The sequence below is a fragment of the Scyliorhinus torazame genome, chromosome 10, assembly GCF_047496885.1.
Source record: "Scyliorhinus torazame isolate Kashiwa2021f chromosome 10, sScyTor2.1, whole genome shotgun sequence".
NCBI classification, from domain to species: domain Eukaryota; kingdom Metazoa; phylum Chordata; class Chondrichthyes; order Carcharhiniformes; family Scyliorhinidae; genus Scyliorhinus; species Scyliorhinus torazame.
Genome location: NC_092716.1, coordinates 115,304,452 through 115,326,931, shown reverse-complemented (window position 1 = coordinate 115,326,931; position 22,480 = coordinate 115,304,452). Strand labels below are relative to the sequence as shown.

General features: G+C 46.6%; 1 protein-coding gene across 1 annotated transcript in view; it reads right to left on the bottom strand.

Annotated features, from left to right (window-relative positions):
• Positions 1-22,480, bottom strand: part of hydin (HYDIN axonemal central pair apparatus protein) — a 1,604,351-nt gene that overhangs the window by 809,082 nt on the left and 772,789 nt on the right. Inside the window, exons 25-26 of the mRNA XM_072518656.1 lie at positions 8,992-9,117; positions 5,294-5,417 (exon numbers count right to left, since the gene is read on the bottom strand). Coding sequence (XP_072374757.1) covers positions 5,294-5,417; positions 8,992-9,117 — 250 coding nt within the window. The remainder of the gene's footprint in view (positions 1-5,293; positions 5,418-8,991; positions 9,118-22,480) is intronic.

Sequence of the window (22,480 nt, the reverse complement as noted above, 5' to 3'; positions counted from 1 at the left end):
AGCCAATAAACATGACAATTCAGGGGAGAACTTCCCTTTCACTCCCCGCTCTACTGTTCTGACAAATCTAGCCAAAACACAGGTGAAAATGGTCAAAAATAGGGGTCCTACTTCCATGCCAAACACTTTATAGAACTCTGCCGGGGCCTTCCCAGACTGCATTGACCCCACACACCCCATTACTTCGCCAGCCCATTCGAGACTTCCTTCTCCATTATGTTTAGTTCCAAATGATTTTGTATAGTCACCCCATTCATTCGCAGATCCCCTTATCAATCAACAGCTCCAAATCTAACCTCCACTGTGGCTGCTGAGAACCCCTTCTTTCCACATGTAAGTTCATCAGATACGTCACGTGATACATCCCAAATATTCCGTCCCCAACTACCCCGCCAGCAATCTCATATCCAGAACAAAACAATAGATCTGGGAATACATTGGGAGTACACCCGGTGAACATGCAAAAAGAACGAGAATTCCTTCGCCCTTGGCCTCCCAAACCACCGCAGTTCCACCCCTCTCATTCGCTCCATAAATCCCAGACGTTCCCTCATCATCGGCAACACCTATAGAGACTTAGGACACAACCGATCTAGCTTTGGATCCAGAGCCGTATTGAAATTCTCCCCCATAATCAAACAGTATGTGTCCAGGTCCGGAAACTTCACCAACACCTTCTTCACAAACTCTGCATCGTACCTGTTGGGGGCATATATATTCACAGCACCATGGGTGTGCCATCAACCTCCCACTCATCATCACAAATCTGCCCCCAGGATCCGTCACAATACTAACAGCCGAAAATGCCACCCTCTTACTCACCAACATGGCTACCCCCTCTTGCCTTCATATCCAGCCTGAATGAAACACCTTCCCCCAAGCGTTCGTCAACCTCGTTTGATCTGCATGGTGGGGGAGTCTCTGGCATAAACACCATGTCTGCCTTCAAGCTCTTTAAGTGCGCAAAGACTCAGGACCTCTTGGTCGGCCCATTCGGCCCCTTAACCTTCCAGGTGATCATCCTGGTTGGAGGACTCCAGGCACCCCCCTCCCCACCCAACCCAGATCAGTCATACCCATGTTAAATGGGTTCCTCGAGACACACGTCCAACCCACCTCCCAGGTCTCAAGATGACGGCAGCCACCCGCCCTTAACCAACTGTGCCACACCAACACCTTCCATGTCAGCAACCCATCCCTCCCCACCCACCGTTTGCCCAACCCAAACGCCAAATGTTCCACTCTCCCAACACCACCATTCCCTCCCAGCCACAAACAAAGAAAACCATCCCCTCCCAAGCAGTCCAACCTCCCTCCCCCTCTCTCTCCATGGCTCTACCCCCCACGTTGCTTCCATTAACTAGCCTACCTGCTAGCAGGGTGACACCACCAACCCGAGCAACAGCTTCTTCCTTCCCAAAACCTTCATAGATAGATTTTTGTAGTGGTGCAGTTGATAGATAATCCTTCAAGTGATAGATTTGTTAGTGGGGGAGCATTTTGGAGATAGTGACCACAATTCTGTGACTTTCACTTTAGTAATGGAGAGGGATAGGTGCGTGCAACAGGGCAAGGTTTACAATTGGGGGAAGGGTAAATACGATGTTGTCAGACAAGAATTGAAGTGCATAAGTTGGGAACATAGGCTGGCAGGGAAGGACACAAATGAAATGTGGAACATGTTCAAGGAACAGGTGCTATGTGTCCTTGATATGTATGTCCCTGACAGGCAGGGAAGAGATGTCGAGTGAGGGAACCATGGTTGACAAGAGAGGTTGAATGTCTTGTTAAGAGGAAAAAGGTGACTTATGTAAGGCTGAGGAAACAAGGGCATTGGAGGGATACAAGATAGCCAGGAGGGAACTGAAGAAAGGGATTAGGAGAGCTAAGAGAGGGCATGAACAATCTTTGGCGGGTAGGATCAGGGAAAACCCCAAGGCCTTTTTACAGTGTGAAACAGATTGGTAAGCTCGAGGAAATACTTGTTAGGAAGGAAGATGTGTTGGGCATTTTGAAAAACTTGAGGATAGACAAGTCCCCCGGGCCTGACGGGATATATCCAAGGATTCTATGGGAAGCAAGAGATGAAATTGCAGAGCCGTTGGCAATGATCTTTTCGTCCTCACTGTCAACAGGGGTGGTACCAGGGGATTGGAGAGTGGCGAATGTCATGCCCCTGTTCAAAAAAGGGACTAGGGATAACCCTGGGAATTACAGGCCAGTTAGTCTTACTTCAGTGGTAGGCAAAGTAATGGAAAGGGTACTGAAGGATAGGATTTCTGAGCATCTGGAAAGTCACTGCTTGATTAGGGATAGTCAGCACGGATTTGTGAGGGGTAGGTCTTGCCTTACAAGTCTTATTGAATTCTTTCAGGAGGTGACCAAGCATGTGGATGAAGGTAAAGCAGTGGATGTAGTGTACATGGATTTTAGTAAGGCATTTGATAAAGTTCCCCATGGTAGGCTTATGAAGAAAGTAAGGAGGCATGGGATAGTGGGAAATTTGGCCAGTTGGATAACGAACTGGCTAACCGATAGAAGTCAGAGAGTGGTGGTGGATGGAAAATATTCAGCCTGGATCCCAGTTACCAGTGGCGTACCGCAGGGATCAGTTCTGGGTCCTCTGCTGTTTGTGATTTTCATTAATGACTTGGATGAGGGAGTTGAAGGGTGGGTCAGTAAATTTGCAGACGATCCGAAGATTGGTGGAGTTGTGGATAGTAAGGAGGGCTGTTGTCGGCTGCAAAGAGACAGATAGGATGCAGAGCTGGGCTGAGAAGTGGCAGATGGAGTTTAACCCTGAAAAGTGTGAGGTTGTCCATTTTGGAAGGACAAATATGAATGCGGAATACAGGGTTAACGGCAATGTGGAGGAGCAGAGAGATCTTGGGGTCTATGTTCATACATCTTTGAAAGTTGCCACTCAAGTGGATAGAGCTGTGAAGAAGGCCTATGGTGTGCTCGCGTTCATTAACAGAGGGATTGAATTTAAGAGCTGTGAGGTGATGATGCAGCTGTACAAAACTTTGGTAAGGCCACATTTGGAGTACTGTGTACAGTTTTGGTTGCCTCATTTTAGGAAGGATGTGGAAGCTTTGGAAAAGGTGCAAAGAAGATTTACCAGGATGTTGCCTGGAATGGAGAGTAGGTCTTACGAGGAAAGGTTGAGGGTGCTAGGCCTTTTCTCATTAGAACGGAGAAGGATGAGGGGCGACTTGATAGAGGTTTATAAGATGATCAGGGGAATAGATAGAGTAGACAGTCAGAGACTTTTTCCCCGGGTGGAACAAACCATTACAAGGGGACATAAATTTAAGGTGAAAGGTGGAAGATATAGGAGGGATATCAGAGGTAGGTTCTTTCCCCATGGAATGCACTGCCTGTGGAAGTAGTTGAGTCGGAAACATTAGGGACCTTCAAGCAGCTATTGGATAGGTACATGGATTACGGTAAAATGATATAGTGTAGATTTATTTGTTCTCAAGGGCAGCACGGTAGCATTGTGGATAGCACAATTGCTTCACAGCTCCAGGGTCCCAGGTTCGATTCCGGCTTGGGTCACTGTCTGTGCGGAGTCTGCACGTCCTCCCCGTGTCTGCGTGGGTTTCCTCCGGGTGCTCCGGTTTCCTCCCACAGTCCAAAGATGTGCGGGTTAGGTGAATTGGCCAATGATAAATTGCCCTTAATATCCAAATTCCCCTTAGTGTTGGGTGGAGGTGTTGAGTTTGGGTAGGGTGCTCTTTCCAAGAGCCGGTGCAGACTCAAAGGGCCGAATGGCCTCCTTCTGCACTGTAAATTCAATGATAATCTATGATAAATCTAGGACAAAGGTTTGGCACAACATCGTGGGCCGAAGGGCCTGTTCTGTGCTGTATTTTCTATGTTCTATGTTCATCCACCGGCCTGCCTCACCCAACACATTTGCCCTCCCGTAATCCATCATCCCCACCTCCCCGTCCCGCCCCACCAATGGCTGCCCACCAAAGAACCCACGTGTTGATATACATCAAACATTGCTCCCAACACTGGGAGGATAAAATGTTACAACAGTTCTACCTTAAACCTTAACACAGAGCTAACTAAACCTAATAGGTACAATAAACCAAACACAATAATCCAGCACAAACATAAACAGCACCCCTCCCTCCCTGAGTTTAGCACCTCCAATTTGTTTCACAGGTATATCCAGCTAAGTTTCAACTTCCTCATAAGACCCTCAGTCCATGGTCCCTTAGGAACTTACTTGACTTCACTGGCGTATCAAAATAATGTTCCTGTCCCTCATATGTGACGCACAAATGAGAAGGATGCAGCACCCCGACCCATATTTTATTCCTAAATAGAGCAGTCTTGTCTCTATTGAACCCGGCACACCACTTGGCCAGATCTGCTCCCAAGTCCTGGTAAATGCGAACCACATGATCTTCCCAGGTACACCCTCTCATCTCCTTCACCCAATGTAGGATCTTCTCCTTGTAGCGGTGCAGTTGATCACTCTCGGCAGCTCTCTTGCTTTCGTCTTCCTCCACAGCGTTCTGTGCGCCTGATCCAACTCAGAAGGTCGATCAAAGATCCCTTTCCACATCAGCTGCTGAATATCCTAGCCACATATTTTGTGGCCTGCATTCCCTCGATCCCATCAGGCAGCCCCATGATCCTGAGATTCTGCCTCCTCGAGCGATTCTCCAAGTCGTCCATGTTCTCACACAACTTCTTCTGGCCCTCCGCCAGCATCAGCATTTCAGCCTCCAATGAGACCAAATGGTCCTCATGGTCGGCCACCGTCTGCTCCACCTTCTGGAATGGCATATTCTGCGCCTGCAGCTACTGATTCACTCACTCTAGGGCAGCTTGGATTGGCTCTGCCACTTTAGCCAAGTCTTCCGAGGCTTCCTTCCTCTACTGCTGGAATTTAGACATCAAAAATGCAACTAGTTACTCTGTTGACCATTGTGTGGACAACGGCGCCACAAAGCTGTCTGCTATCTTTTCCTCTGTCGCTCTACTGGTCTGATTGTTGCTTTTTGTTTATTGTACTGCTCGTTTGGTAGAGTTGGGACATTCCATGCTGAAGGAGACTCACTAGCTCTCACTGTTCCTTTGTTTTCCACCTGAGTAACACCCTGCAAAACAGGTGAAAAGCACTAAAAAAAATCTAACCTCGGGCAGGAGCCACCTAATGTGTGACCACTCACTCCATGGCCATCACCAGAGGTCCCCCAAAAGCAGACATAAAACTTTATCCGCTGAATCGCGCCCGAATACTCTCTGTACCATTTGGCATACTGGATACCTCTTGTCCTTTCATGAGGTTGTTGCCTGAGATTTCTTTGGGTAACCCCAGGCCTTCCTGTGTTTCATTCTCAGCATCAGTTTTCTCTTCCTCATTCATGTCCGTATTGGAAATTGACAGTTTTCTGTACAGGGAACATAATTATCACATGGTTAGAAACTCCATATAATTAGTAATACTATTAACTACTTTAAGGCTGGGAGCTCTAAAGTAAATAAGAGCTGTAGCAATAAGGCCCTGCTCATGCAAAATGACTAACTCAAGCACGATGGGAAATTTGGTCAGTTTTGAAATACCTATTTAGAGAAGCTTGCAAAGTGCGAAAACAGGAAATACTTGACTGCACAAATTGACACCTTAACCTCAGACTCCATCACGGCTCATCTGGAACCAGACAGAATGCTTGTATGATATGTGAACTGTTACACCTCTTGTAAGAGTACAGAGACCAGGAGGTTCAACAGAGCAGTCTGGAATTAGCATTAAATAAAGATGTGCCATTTAGTGTAACCTATTCTATTTGCTGTGGCTCAATTTAATTTTAATGCTTAAAATTAATTTTGCAACTTGGAGCCTGTGATCTAAAGTCTATCAGAATACTCATTGTTCATCAGCAAGATTAATCAAGTGATTGTCATTTTTAAATTATTTTTCCTCCAGAGGATATACGCACTGCTGACTATTATTGCCCATTGCTAATTGTGGTGATGAGCCAACTTCTTGAACTGTGGTAGTTCAGGTATGTAACCTTGGGTTGATTGTTTTTCCTCCTATCCCCAAAATACTCTGCCACATTTTGGTTTACAAGGTACATTGTGGTCCGCACATCATCGAATGAAGCATAACTAATTCAATTTCAATGACTATTGCAGATCATGTATGTTAATTGCAATATCTGAATAGTAAGTTGAAAAACATTGCAATATTTTCCCCCCAAAATGATGCTACATAATGTCAATTGGTGCAAGTTGTTGTGTTCGTGTCAGCGATTAGTATCACCTGACCAAGAGAAAGAGGAAGCCTTGTAGTAGAGTGGATAGAATCCCTGCCTCTCACCCAGAAGCTCTGGTTTCAAATCCCACTCTTGGATTTGACGGCCAAGGAAAGTGCATTCATTTTTTTTAAAATTAGAGTACCCAATTACTTTTTCTCCAATAAAGGAGCAATTTAGCGTGGCCAATCCACCTAACCTGCACATCTTTGGGCTGTGGGGGTGAGACACACACAGACACGGAGAGAATGTGCAAACTCCACACAAACGGTGACCCAGGGCCGGGATTCGAACCCGGGTCCTCAGTCCCAGTGCTAACCACTGCACCACATGCCGCCCCTGGAAAGAACATTCGGTATGTGGCCAAACAGGTTGAGCATCAACCTGCAAATCCTTCCAACACATGCCACTGGCAAGGAGCACGAGTGGCAGAGATTCCTGGTTAGTCGTGTGATGGAAAGAACGTTGGAGCATCTACCATCACTGACCATAGCGCCAGACGACAGCGTACATGTAAAAACACATGTTATCACAGCAATGTGGGCTTCCTGAGTGAACTGCAACCACAGCACGAGCACCAAAAACATCAGCAGCTTTCCATTCCATTCATTTTGTGTTCACGCTACACACACCAAAATGAATGCTGCTCAGTATAGCAAATCTATGTCACATGTGGTAGGGGTCATTTGACTTAGTACCACCCATTAAAGATCTCTCTTGGGTTTTTTTTGGTTCTGCTGAAGCCAAGGGGAGCGTTTTATTAAATTATCATCTAAAGACAAATATTATCCTTTGTATATTGACACTGCCTTTAGTCAGGAGATGTACATGTTGATTTTAACGGGAAATTTCTTGCACTTTTAATGTTAGATTAAGCAATAGCAGCTTTTGCTTCACGGACAGAATCACAACCTATCCTGCTTTCAATGATCAAATACAATTATTGGTGTCCAAATCCCTTCAGATGAATGCGAGACAGCCCAGATTACCTAACCTGCTGGAGAGAAAATGGCTGGCTTTAAATATGCTATCATCTTATACCCTGCCTGATTGCAACATCCATTGACTATTACCTGCCCAGTGGGGTTGGTTAAAATTACTCACCCTGTGCCAGTGCAACAGAAAATCCATGCATGTCTATACAGATTTACAATTTATTCTTAATTTACATTGTTGCAGACCGATATCCTCCCTGCACTGCTACAGTTCCCTGCTTGGGACAGCGCAGACAGAAAACTTACCTGCAATATTGGCAGTTGCTCCCAGATGGCCTTCAAGTTGTAAGGTCAATTACATAACATAAGAACATAAGAACTAGGAGCAGGAGTAGGCCATCTGGCCCTTCGAGCCTGCTCCGCCATTCAATGAGATCATGGCTGATCTTTTGTGGACTCAGCTCCACTTTCCGGCCCGAACACCATAACCCTTAATCTCTTTATTCTTCAAAAAACTATCTATCTTTATCTTAAAAACATTTAATGAAGGAGCCTCTACTGCTTCACTGGGCAAGAAATTTCATAGATCCACAACCCTTTGGGTGAAGAAGTTCCTCCTACACTCAGTCCTAAATCTACTTCCCCTTATTTTGAGGCTATGCCCCCTAGTTCAGCTTTCACCCGCCGGTGGAAACGCATCTATCCTATCTATTCCCTTCATAATCTTATATGTTTCTATAAGATCCCCCCTCATCCTTCTAAATTGAATTAATACAGTCCCTATCTACTCAGCCTCTCCTCGTAATCCAACCCCTTCAGCTCTGGGATTAACCTAGTGAATCTCCTCTGCACACCCTCCAGTGCCAGTACGTCCTTTCTCAAGTAAGGAGACCAAAACTGAACACAATACTCCAGGTGTGGCCTCACTAACACCTTATACAATTGCAGCAGAACCTCCCTAGTCTTAAACTCCATCACTCTAGCAATGAAGGACAAAATTCCATTTGCCTTCTTAATCACCTGTTGCACCTGAAAACCAACTTTTTGCGACTCATGCACTAGCACACCCAGGTCTCTCTGCACAGCGGCATGTTTTAATATTTTATCATTTAAATAATAATCCCTTTTGCCGTTATTCCTACCAAAATGGATAACCTCACATTTGTCAACATTGTATTCCATCTGCCAGACCCTAGCCCATTCACGTAGCCTCTCCAAATCCCTCTGCAGACTTCCAGTAACCTCTGCACTTTTTGCTTTGCCACTTATCTTAGTGTCGTCTGCAAACTTGGACACATTGCCCTTGGTCCCCAACTCCAAATCATCTATGTAAATTGTGAACAGTTGTGGGCCCAACACTGATCCCTGAGGGACACCAACCAGAGAAACACCCATTAATCCCCACTCTTTGCTTTCTATTAATTAACCAATCCTCTATCCATGCTACTACTTTCCCCTAATTACCATGCATCTTTATCTTATGCAACAACCTTTTGTGTGGCACCTTGTCAAAGGCTTTCTGGAAATCCAGATATACCACATCCATTAGCTCCCCGTTATCTACCGCACTGTTAATGTCCTCAAAAAATTCCACTAAATTAGTTAGGCACGACCTGCCCTTTATGAACCCATGCTGCGTCTGCCTTTATGAATTGTTCCGTGACAAACACAAACCAAACAAGGATCAGATGGGAGCGGATTGATAGGTTATTTATGCAACAATAAAATACTTCACAGCACCAACTGATGTGTCTGAAGTTAGATATTCTAACCTGTCAGAGTCCCTAATGGCCAAGGCAGTATCCTCGAGGGACGATTCATCTGCAAGTTTTGTTGTGTCCTTGCCTTCCTTGGCTTCTGAATGCACAATTTCTGTCTTTGGCTTGCAGACAGTTAAACTGTTAGAAAATAGAAACAGGCAGGTAGTTATTTGAGGCAATATTCTACTTCGCATCACCTCCATAAAGAGCCCCTACAATACATTAAAAATAAAATGTGTTCAATCCCCTATGTCGCACATAAAGCATTCTTGGGAAATAAAAGAATCAGGGAAAAGTGCCAAATTCTAATTTGATTTTGATCAAACTGTAGCCCCTCATGAGCCAATATGTGCCCCCAACCTCACATACCATAACCTGAAACTTTGTCTTTTCACCATTAAATTTCTGTGATGGCTGATCCCAGGACTGCTTCAAAATTGCTATTGTTATTATTACTGCTTGACAGCTTCCACAACATTATCAGAGTAGGGATGTGGAGATCTGTAAGCTCACAGTTTTATCGACAGCTCAAAGATGGGTGGCATGATGGCACAGTGGTTAGCACTGCTGTCTCACAGCACCAGGGACCCAGTTCAATTCCAGCCTTGGGTCACTGTCTGTGTGGAGTTTATATATTCTCCCCATGTCTGCGTGGGTTTCATCCAGGTGCTCCGGTTTCCTCCCATAGTCCAGAGATATGTAGGTTAGGTGAATTGGCCATACTAAATTGCCATTTTGTGTCAAAAAATGTTAGGTGGGGTTACGGGATTAGAGTGAGGGTGTGGGCCTATGTAGGGTGCTCTTTCAGAGAGTTGGTGCAGGCTCAATAGGCTGAATGACCTCCGTCTCAACTGTAGGGATTCTATAATTATTAAATCATTAGCTTTCTTTGCTGTGGGGTAATAAATACAAATGTTTGTTTTTATCAGGGATTAAGTACTTGAGGTGATTTACATGTATTGAATGGGCTTTCATGAAGGGCAGTGGTGAATTCTGTAATAGTTACTTTGAACTTTATTTTATTTCATCTCAGTATGGCTCATGAAGCTTGCCCATGCTGATTGTTCGGGCAGAGTAGAAGATGAAAAATTATTCCCATTGGCAGAATGGTAGAGAACAAAAGGACATTGATTTAAGCTGATAGAAACAGAAATTTATGGAAATACTCAGCAGATAAAGCAGGATCTGTGCAAACATTTCAGGTCCAGACCTTTCATCAGAACTGGGAAAGTGAGAAATGTAAAAGGTTTTAAGTAAATGAAAGGGAGTAGAGTTGAGTATAGTTGAAAAAAGAATAAAGGGGAAGGTATGCGAGAGGATGGAAGACAACAGATTTGGTGATATTGGTAAAGAAAGGTATTGGTAAGTAAATAAACACATAATGCATCTACACGAGAGGTAAATGGAAAACCGATATAAGGGAAAACAAGACTCAATTAAAACCTACAAAGAAAAGACAATATAGAGGAATAGATTACAGTCTGAAATTGTTTTGAGACCATATGACTCTTTTTATTTCTCGACAGATATTGGCAGATCTGCTGATATTTTCCAGCATTTTTTGTTTTTATTTCAGAATTCCAGCATCTGCAGTATTTTGCTTTTAATTTAAGAGGGGAAGTAACCTGTCAAGAGGAGGTAGAGTGTCGACAAAAGGATATAGACATGGTAAGTGGGTGGGCAAAATTTGCAGATGGAGTAGAACATGTGTAAATGTGACCTGTCCAATTTGGCAGGAAGAACAGAAAAGCAGTATCCTATTTAAATGGAGAGGGACTGCACAATGCAATGGTACAGAGAAACCTGGGTGTCGGGCCCGGCACACAAATAACAAAATTAGTATGTAGGTACAGCAAATAGAATGTTGGCATTCATTGCAAGAGGAATGAAATTTAGAAGTGAGAAAGTTCTACTGCACCTGCACGGGGCATTGGTGAGACTACACCTGGAGTACTGTGTGCTGTTTTGGTCTCCTTATTTTGATAAAGATAAAATAGCTTTAGAAGCAGTACAGAGAAGATACATTCGACTCATTCCTGAGATGAAGGGTTTATTTTGTGAAAAAGGTTGAGCAGGTTGTGCCAATATCTGTTGGGCGTTTAGAAGAATGAGAGGTGATCTTATTTTAACATATAAGATCTTGAGGGGACCGGATAGAGTGGATATTGGGAGGATATTTCCTCTTTTGAGGGAAAATAGAACACAGAGACATACTTTGAGAATAAGATGTCTCCCTTTTAAAACAGATGAGGAGAATGTTTTTCTCTCAGTGGGTCATTAGAGTTTGTAATTCTCTTCTATGATGATAGCGGAGGTTGGGTTTCAAAATTTATCCAAGGCTGAGCTAGATAGATTTTTGTTGGACAAGAAAGTCAAGGATTATGAGGAACAAGTAGAAAAGTAGAGTTGAGATTTGATTTCGATTTATGGTCATGTGCACCAAGGTACAGTGAAAAGTATTGTTCTGCATATAGTCCAGACAGATCGTTTCATACATGCAAAACATAGAATCATAGAATTTACAGTGCAGAACGCCATTCAGCCCACCAAGTCTGCACCGGCTCTTGGAAAGAGCACCCTACTTAAGCCCACACCTCCACCCTATCCCCGTAACTCTACAAACCCCATCTAACCTAAGGGCAATTTAGCATGGGAAATCCACATCTTTGGACTGTGGGAGGAAACCGGAGCACCCGGAGGAAACCCCCACGCAGACATGGGGAGAACGTGTAGATTCCGCACAGACAGTGACCCAAACGGGAAATGAACCTGGGACCCTGGCGCTGTAAAGCCGTAGTGTTATGCTACCGTGCTGCCCACCATAGAACATATGATAAATACACAATGTAAATTCATAGACATCGGGTGAAGCGTACGGAGTGTAGTGAATTAAGTTTTACAAGGTTAGTATGGTTATAAGAGATGTAGGAAGAGGATCTGTGGGAGGGAGCTTGCAGGAAGTCGCAATGATCCGGTGCCATCTTGCAGAACAGCTGATCTGACTGCAATCCTTGGGGTTAGATCATTTGCAGTTGTTGCTGGGCTAGGTTTCGATGCTTCATGCTGAGGACTTTACAAGGTCAATTATGGATAAGAAATAAATGCATGCCTTGCCAGTGATACCCACATCTCACGAGTGAATACAGGCGTGGAATGTGGCGACTAGGGGCTTTTCACAGTAACTTCATACTTGTGATAATAAAAGGTTATTATTATTATTAATTCAAAAAGCCTTGCTTGGCTTTCATTATGTGGTGGAAAGTATTAGATCAGCCATCACCATGAAGTAATGCACAGGAGCAGTGATATGCAATTGCAGCTGAACAAAATGATGCCACTATCCTCAGAAAAGCCTTTTTGGACACTAAGGGCAAGTTAGCATGACCAATCTACCTAACCTGCACATCTTTGGACTGTGGGAGAAAACCGGAGCACCCGGAGGAAACCCACGCAAACACGGGGAGAACATGCAGACAGTGACCCAAGCCGGGGATCGAACCTGGAACCCTGGAGCTGTGAAGCAACTGTGCTAACCACTGTACTACCGTGCTGCCCACTACAATAGAGTGCCTTTGACCATCTCTGTCTGCCTAATTCTACTGTCTCCCTTCTGCAGCTCCTTGCTCCGCAGCAAGTTCCCAACCTTGCTGTATATCATGGCCTTGGCCAGCTGCACTCCTTTTCCTCCTCTCCTCTTCATTGGAGGAGGTGCCTCCAACAGAATGGACAATTCCCATTCCCAGCGATTTACATCACAAATGCTGAAGTGCTCAACCATGATTGGAGCACTTCCTTATGTTCCTTTCCCAAAGGACAAACCTTAATGGCAATGGAAATCTTACATAAAATACCAACAAGTCTCCCAGCTTTAGCCAAAGTCAGTCATTGTTCCACCTCCATTCTTTATGTCCTTTATATTCTTTACATGGAAAAAAGTACCTGCCACTAACCGTGATTACTGCATATTATACACAGGCAATGTTTTAATGTAGTCAGTTGACTTGTGAGCAAGCTTAAACGCTTGTGAATAAGTTGCAAACTTTTCCTCAAGACGCAAGACGTTGCGATCGCATACAATGGGCAGGATCCACGTCTGGCTCATCTGCATATTAACGTGTTGCAGTAAGCAGCACTTTGATATGCACTCACTGCAGTTACCCAAGGCGCAGGATTTATCCCCCATGCCTTGGAGACCCTGAGCGAGTACTGGTTAGTACATGCCTCCACAAACATGGGGAAAGACCACTGTGTAAGGTCTCACTAGCAATGTACACCGAGGGGCAGGTAACAGTGTAAACCCCCCTCGGTCTGGGTCATTAACACTCCAATGTATAAAAGAAACATGACAATGTAAATGTTTAAGAAGGAATTGTAACGTAAAGAGCGATATGTGTGTAATGTTATCAAAATTGAATGGAAGAAAGTCAAGGGAATGTGTAACTCTGATGGAAATGTACAGTCAAGACAATTCGAAATATTCTGTAATGTTTAGTATAGATTTTATGAATAAAGTATTTTTTTTTGGAGAAAAAAAACGCCTCCACAAACGGGGGCCACGCCCGGCGTACCGGCACTTAGGGGAGGTCTCCCAGGGGATCGAAGGCCTCTGGGTAGTTAGGGTCGGGGCAGGGTGGTACCTTGGCACCCCCGATGCTACCTGAGCACTGAGCATGATGGCACTACCAGGGTGCCCAGGTAGCGCTGCCAGCCTGCCAGGAGAACTGTCAATGTGCCAGGTTGACATTTTATCCACAACAAGGATTGGGCTCAGGGGTTCCCTAGCCTTTTTAGGTAGGGTTTGGGATGCTCAATGACCCCCTTACAGGTGAGTTGGGACGTTGGGGGTTCTCAAGGTCAGGGCATCAAATGGGACTAAGTGCAGTTTTGGCGGGGCGTCTCCCGCTGATGCCCCGAAATTAAATAGAGTCCCGTTAGATAGCGGGGTCTTTCTCGCCACTCTGAATGCCGGGAATCATGCAACTTAAATGCACTAGACACGGGACTCTGTTTCATTTCCGTTAAGTCACGCCTCTTGTCTTTAAAAATAAAAGACAGGCTGCCAATTTCAAGGCCTGCTCGACGATGTTGGGTTGATGACCTGACATCATGGCGCTTGATCTTACACATGCACAGGACAGCAGCAATTCTGATTTCAGGACGTAAAACTCAGCCCAAGCCATTACTTGCCTGTTAAGTAGAATGGAGTACGAAAGATTATAGCGCATAATTTTACCTTTGAGACTTCTAAAAATTGTTCAAAAAACAGTGATCATTTTATAAGTTGAGTATAAATGGTGGGTGGTCATCATTTGAAATGTGAAAATAAATAACACCGGTAGTTCACTTTAAATCAATGTTGCATGGTTTGTTGAATAAATTACTACAAAGATACCTTAAGCAGAATGACAGCTTTTTAAGACCTGCCAAATTCATTGCTTTCAGCATCCGACACGAATAGCTCAGCAAATTCATTCAGTCACTTTGACTGCAGCACCATTGTCTGAACCATAGAATCATAGAATGTCTACAGTGCAGTAGGCCATTTGGCCCATTGCGTCTGCATCGATCCACTCCACACTATACCAGTAACCTGCTGGCACAGTGGGTAGCACTGTTGCTTCGCAGCGCCAGGGTCCCAGGTTCGATTCCCGACTTGGGTCATTGTCTGTGCGGAGTCTGCACCTTCTCCCTGTGTCTGCTTGGATTTCCACTGGGTGTTCCGGTTTCCTCCCACAAGTCCCGAAAGACGTGCTGTTAGGTGAATTGGACATTCTGAATTCTCCATTTGTGTACCCGAACAGGGCCGGAATGTGGTAACTAGGGGCTTTTCACAGTACCTTCATTGCAGTGTTAATGCAATCTGGGGGTACATTGTCGTTTCCGTGCAGAGGAATTTATTTGATCTGTATGTACCTTAGGTCGTTCCCTCTCGTGAGCCGGAACTTTGCTATGAGTTCCTCCAGGGTCGCTACTCCACCATCTGTGTATATGTCCCTAACCTTCAGTGTCCCCTCATCCCGTCTCCACCTTTTGAAGGAGGCGTTCATTATTGTGGGAGTGAACCTGTGATGATTGCAGATGGTGGACATTTCTGTTAGTCTCATAGAATTCCACATTCGGAGCTACTACCACTGGACTTTCCGAGTATCTGGTTGAAGGGAATGGGAGTGCGGCTAAGGCTAGAACTCGGAAGAATGTTCCTGCACAGGAAGTCTCCCCCATCCTCACCCACTCCCAGTTCCTTGACCCATCCCCGTACTCTTTCTGTGATGGCCGCCCAGTGGTAGAATTGGAGGTTTATGAGGGCCAGGCCTCCCACATAGATCGGGAGGGATCTGAACAGAAAAGGAACCTGGCAGCATGTTCATCTTGGTTTTCAGCACTCTCCCTGCAAGGGAGTGGGAGTGAGCCCTACCTCTGCAGGTCCTTTTTGACTACCTCCACCAGAGTTGTCAGATTGCACTTGTGGATCCGTGTCCAGTGGAAGATTTTGCTCTTACTCAGGTTAAGTTTGGAATCTAAGAAGGCTCTGTACTCCTTCAAGCATTTCATTTTTCCTTCCATGCTGACCAGGGAGTTGGAGATGTCGAGGAGCTGGTCATCTACATAGAGTGAGACTCGATGCTCTCCATCTCCCCTTTGGATACCTCTCCATCCCTTCGCCATTCTGAGGGCGATTGCCAGTGGCTCAATTACCAGGACAAACAGCAATGGGGACAGCGGGCATCTCTGCCTCGTGCCTCTGTGCAGCCGGAAGTATCTAAAGCTGGTGGTGTGTGTGTTATACGCTTCCCATGGGAGCACTGTACAGTAGTTTCACGAGGTGAACCTGGCCCAAACCAAAAGCTCAGTGAGGTACTTCCATTCGACTCTGTCGAAGGCCTTTTCTGCATCCAAGGAGATGACCACTTCTGATATTCTCTCCTCGGATGGGGTCATGATCACGTTAAGCAGGCGCCTGATGTTCGCTGTTAGGTGCCTGCCCACGATTACCTCTGTCACGCAACTCTCCAGCGGCCTTGCCAGGGCCTTTGCCAGGATCTTTGCGTCAGTGTTAAAGAATGGGATGGGTCTGTATGATCTGCACTCCAACGGATCTTTGACTTTTGGGGGGAATCAGCGGTATTGATGCCTGAGCCAAAATTGCTGGCAGGATTCCCCTTGCTAGCTTGTCTGTGAGCATCTCTCGCAAGAGCGGGGCCAGAATCCGGTGCCTTCCCTGCTTGCATGGTAGCTTTCGGTAGAGGGTTGGAAATGCTTCATTGATCTGTTCTGATGCTGCAATTGGTTTGCCCTCCTGTTCCTTAATTGGGCTATTTCCCTCGTGGCTGTGTGTTTTCTCAGCTTGTGGGCCAAAAGGCGGCTCGCTTTGTCTCCATGCTCATAAAAGATCCCCCGTGTCTGGCGGAGCTGGTGCATTGCTTTCCCGATGGAGAGCAGGTCAAAGTACATTTGCAGCTTTTTCCTCTCCGCCAATAATTCCACGGTTGGGATCGAGGAGTGTTGCCGATCCACCTCCAGTATGCAGTCGACCAGCTGTTGCCTCGCAGCCCTCTCCTTCCTATCCTTGCGCGCCTTATGTGCAATAATTTTTCCCATTATTCTCAATGCCTCCCAGGATGTGGAGGGTGAGACGTCCTCGTTCTGGTTGCTGGTAACATGCCCTTTGATGACTTGTGATATGCATGTCTTATTTGGCATGGAGAGCCATGTCCAGACTCCATGGGGGCTGGGGAGGGGGGGGGGGGGGGGGGGCTGGTGACATTGTGCCAGCCGGTTTGCATCCTGACATCCACTAGTGTGGAGTGTGGTCGGATATTACTATGGTGGAATACTTTGTTCCCACTATCCCTGCAAGCACCACTTTCCCCACAATGAAGAAGTCAATCCTAATGTGGACCCTGTGGACCTGGGAAAAGAAGAAGAATTCCTTCTCCCTTGAATGCATGAATCTCCATGAGGCCATTGCCCCCATCTGTTCCATGAAGGTGTTCAACTCTCTCGCCGTGTTTGATAGTTTCCCCGATTTGTGGCTGGATCTGTCCGTCCGTGGGTCCTGCACGCAGTTAAAGTCCCCCCCCCCATAATGAGTTGGTGGAGTCTATGTCGGGGATTTATACCACGGTTTTCTTCATGAATTCCGTGTTGTCCCAGTTGGGATCATACACGTTTATGAGGACCACTGGTGCCCCTTCCAGAACACCACTAACCATGACATACCATCCCCCTGGGTCTGTAACCGTCTTTGGCGGCATGAACGCTGTCCTCTTGGTGAGCAACATAGCCATGCCACTAGCCCTCAACTTGCAATACAATTGGGAAGTCTGCCCCACCCAGCTATTCCTTACCCTCAGTCGGTCCTTCTCCCTCAGGTGCGTCTCTTGGAGGAAGATAACATCGGCCCTCAGATCTTTCAGGTGGGCGAAGACTCTGGATCTTTTAATTGGGCAATTAAGTCCCTTGACATGCACGTGGCTATCCTGATGGGGGGGGGGTTCTGTCTCTCCCACGCCCCACGGGGTCAACCATGTTTACCTTGAGGAATTGCACCTACACTCCGGGGTTTCCCTTTATTTGAGGGCCATCCAAGAAACCCGTTGTCATCATATTCACCGTGTGGCTGTGCCCCTGCACTCTTGATGTTTCCCTTTATCCAGGGGCCCTCCACGATGGCTGCCGTTGCTATATTCACCATGTGGATGCGCCCCTGCGCTCCGGGGATTCAATTTGTTTGGGGGACATCTAAGATGGCTGTTCTTGGTGCTCTTGTTTCTGCATTCACCATGTGCAACCTGTTGTAGCCAGCATTCTACACAACCCCTCTCTTGCCCCACGATTCTTGTCCCCCCCCCACCCCCCCTCCCTCCCTGTGGGCCTCCACCCCCATCCACCCGCTATCTCCCCCTCCCTTCTTCCATCCTATCTAGAGTATTCTCACCCCCTTCTGCCAGCAGTCTATCTCCGTCCAGGAGCTGTGTCACAATCCCCGCTTTGCTCGGAATTCCCTGTGCTAGCTTGCTCGCTGGTGTGGTCCCCCCCCCCACCTCCCCAGGAACAGTCTTCATCTTTTCATCTCCCCCTACCCGTTGTGTTCCTCCACCCCATCCTTCTCTTCCCCTGTTTCTGCACCTTACTGTTCTCACTCCTTCCTTTCTAACAGACTGAAAACAAGGCAGTTCTTTCCTGTGTAATTATTCTTTCTTTTTTAAGTTTGTGTTTACTGCGGCTACTGCCTTCCCAGCCCATGCCCACACACGCATTTGCCTGCTTCGGCCTGTGCGAAGTAATATTTCTTTGCCTGGAAGATTACCCAGGTATGGCTGGGTACAGCATCCCAAATCATACCTTGTTTCTGCTCAAGGCCATTCTTGCTGCATTGAATTCAGCCCGGCGCTTGGCCAGGTCTGCCCTAATGTCTTAGTACACACAAACTGAGTGATCCTCCTCCTTCCAGGACTGTGTTTGCTTTGTCCAACTCAAGATCTTCTCCCTGTCCTGGTACAGGTGCAGCTTTGCGATGATGGCCCATGGCTGCTCTCCCGTTTTAGGCCTAGGCCGGTGGGACCTTTCGGTTTGGGGGAGTTCTCCCCCCCCGACCAGCTTGCCCAACATCTGGACCAAATACTCTGTGGGGTTCCTGCCCTTGATACACTCTGGTGGGTCCACAATGTGGAGGTTCTGGCAGCCCAACTGGTTCTCCTGATCCTCGACCATCCCATTTAAGTGTTTCTTTGGTTGCTACCAACCTTACCATCTCCGTCTCCAATGAGGCGATCCGGTCGCTCTGATGGGTTGCTTTCTGCAGCTCCCTGATCGTTGCTTTCTGTGCCTCCAGCCGTTGCTCCGTCTTTTCCAGCGCCAGCTTGAAGGGGGCCAGGGTTTCCGTGACCACCTTCACTGTTGCCATCATCTCTAATTTGATGGGGTCTCTGTGTTTTAGGAGCTCCTGTGTTAGGAGTTCCATCCACTGGCTTACTGGAGGGTAGTACGGCGTGTGCCTCGGTGGCCCAGCCTTTTCGGCTGAGACCGGCTCTGACTCACTCTGTGTGTTCGTCGTTGTTTTCTTCTTCCTTTCCAGACTCTTGCTGAACCTGCTGCCTCTTCGGCTCTTAGAATTATTTGGGGGCATGTCTTGGTAGCTGTGGTGATCTTGGAGGAGGTTGGGTGGGGGTTTGCAGGTTTAGTGGCCTATTTTGGGGCTAAAAGTGTCAAATTTCATATTTCCAGGGGGTGAGCCACCTTTCCTGACACCCCAGACCTGGACACTGTATAGCCGGACCACCTCATGTAGCAAGAAGCTCCTCTTCCGCTTCCTCCAGCCCAACCCTCCAACATCCTGCTGTTCCCCTTCCTCTGATGAGATCAATCCTTCCACTGCACTTGCATCTTCAATGTTCACTCCTCTTTGTAGGGCCATGTGAGAAACACAGCAGACCAGACAGCAAAGGTGCAATTTTAGCAACTGGATGGGCTCATCAATTCCGATTCTGGTGAGGAGATGCCTCTCAAAGAAACACACTTGTGGCTGTTTGTGTACCTCATTGAAGGCTGAGAAGCCATCTCCTCAAAGGATGACCCTTGTCCATTAGAATCCATCTACAGTCTTGGAGGGTGGGACCGGATAGTGTGGAAGGTTTGACGAGCAGAGAATAAAAGTGTCACTGCAGTTACATGAAGGAAGCTCTTCTTGGAGTCACTGACCAGCTGGACATTTAGGGAGTGGTACGCCTTCACGTTAATCAATATTTCTGTTCAGTCACTGGTGCCTTCACTGACTGATGGGTGCAGTCAATAAAGTCCTGCATTTGGGGGAATCCAGCATTGATGGCGAGATCCAGTGCCCTCTGAGCCTGCGAGTTCCCATCAGTTGTGAATCTGATACGTGGCCCAGCCTCTGTCACCTGGATGATGCAGAGGCCTGCAGCAGACTGTAAAATGCTGCAGGGATCTGCAGCTGACATTTGAAAGAATCCATCAGTAAAATACTCAATAACACAGTCACCTTCCTCCTACCTGCAGTGGTGCAAAGGTGTGAGGTCCATATTGCTGAGGATATAGATGTCAATGACCATCTCCCTGCTGAGTTTCAGTTTCCTTCGGCACCCGTTTTCAGTCATGTGCAGGTAGTTTCACCCCTGCCTGCAGATGCTGCGCTCAGGTAGTGTCCCCTTCACACACCTTGTCCTTCTCCTCTGGCCTCTTGATACATGGGACTCCCTCTTTCGTGCCGCCTGCTGCTCTTCATCTTCTCAATTTCTGAGAAAGCAGCACCCATTTCCTGATGTGCTCATATGGAGTTCGAACAACCTTTCCCACTGCTCCAACACCCACACAATTCCAGGAGGGCGAGCAAAGTTCTTAATGCTGACGCTACCCCAGACCTGTGATGGGTTGCTGCAACTTTTACTTCAAATGGGAAAGCCTTTCACATGCACTTAGTATTTACATTTACTTTAGAAACTTTACCTTACTTGCCCCTGATTTGGTCCCTGCCAAACCTCAGCTACTCTGCGACAAACAGCTCCTGAATACTGAAGTCAGGCTTTTAACAAGCTCATTAACTATCCGAATTGGCCTCATCAGGAGCATGGGTGAGTTCACATCGCATGCTTCCCCCCAGCTTCTAGAAAGTTCCAGGCGACCTGAACAGAAGCACACACATTGTCTCCATTTTATTCAGCTGTCCACTTCTGTTCAAAGCCAAATGAAAATTCAGCTCTACCTTTCTACATTCAGTGAAGCATAAAAACGGGTGTTTCATTACAGCAGACTGGACAGATAAAATAATGGACTTTTACCCCTGGGAAAATGTTTTATTTATAATCTATGAAAGTAAATAATGAAGAGTCCTAGCAAAATCTGAGACCAAAAGAATGCTGCTGACCAAAATGAGGAAAGGACAATTAGAATTTCTTGGACAAATACGAAGAACTTATGATGCAGAAATTCTGGTGTTGACTGGAAAGCTCAATGATATAAGAGATCGACGTAGACTAAAAGCAGCATTTTTAAAGAATCTCGCAGATTTAATGAATGCATCAGTGAAGATGATCTGCACCCCTAGAACAAGATTAAACAGGATGGCCATTGTCGGCAACAGCCTATTAAGAGAGAGAGAATCTGCCTATGAATATGCTGGACAGTTGGGAGAGTAATATCCCTCAAATGTCCTCATGATACTGGTTCCAAGTCGCTCGGCATCCACAGCAGCTGGATCTCACTTCAGAAAATCTAATTCCATTTCTCGCTGAATAGAAAAGTGGTGCAGACACAAGCAGCAAGCATAACGGAAGAGAGAGACACCTGAGAGCTGACAGCGCGTACCTGGGGATATATTAAGGCATTGCAATCTTCTTTGAACAAGACACCTCACTATATCAATGCTCAACTCGTGAGAATGGAGAATGGCTCTTGAAGAGGTGCCATGAGCCACAGAAGGAAGCTTCATTCCAATCAGACGCTTTCCCTCCATATCCGTTGATATCTTTTGCCCCAAGAGCTATATCTTTCTTCTCCTTGAAAACATATGTTTTGGCCTCAACTGCTTTTTGTGGTAAAGAATCCCATAGGCTGACCACTCTCTGAATGAAGAAATCTCTCCTTATCTCAGTCCTAAATGGATTACCCAGTATCGTTAGACTGTGACCCTTGGTTCTGGACACACCCACCATCGGGAAAATCCTTTCTGCATCTACCTTGTGTAGTCCTGTTAAAAGTTCATAGGATTATATGAGATCTCCCCTCATCCTTCTGAATCTCACCGGCTATCATCCAACCAGATCTAGGGCGCAATTCAACCAAAACATTTCTAAGGGCTGGATTCTCTGGCTGTGCTCGCCCGGCGACCGGAAATTCCCATCCGAAGACAATGGACCTTTATATGGTCTGCATCCAACCTGTGGCGATTTTGTGGCGGGCGGAGCGGAAGAATACAGCCCCAAGTGTCATGTTAGGTGGGTTTGACGGGCTGTTTCCTGCCGGCTTTTTGGGTGAGATCCAGAACAGTATTTGGGCCTTGGGAAGCTTCTCCCCAGTGTAGTCCACACTTAGAAATGTATTCAACAGTGGGGAGCTAAACTTGCCGGTAAGACTAGCTCCGCAGAGATTGGGGTGCCCTTTTGAAAGGGTGCCCCGATCTCAAAGTGAGCTAGAGGAATCCCCCACACCCCCAACCCAAGTGGAATGCCACCCTTTGCAGGCACGGGCATTACCCCCCCCCCCCACACAAGTGAAGACACCCCACCATGGGGTGGCTGAGGGCTCCCCACCCTTCAGGCCATCCCTTTTAGACCCCCTCTTTAAGGACCCCACCAATTTTTATGAACCCCTTCCATAACCTCCTTCACTCACCCCCTCGCCTCACTTCATACCTCCCCTCACTCCTCCTTTTTCATGGGCATGGCCCTCTTCAGGCCCTGAACCTTGGCACTGCCAACCTGTCACCCTGGCACTGCCACCCTGGCACCCAGGCAGTGCCCCTGGTACAGTGGCAGTGATAAAT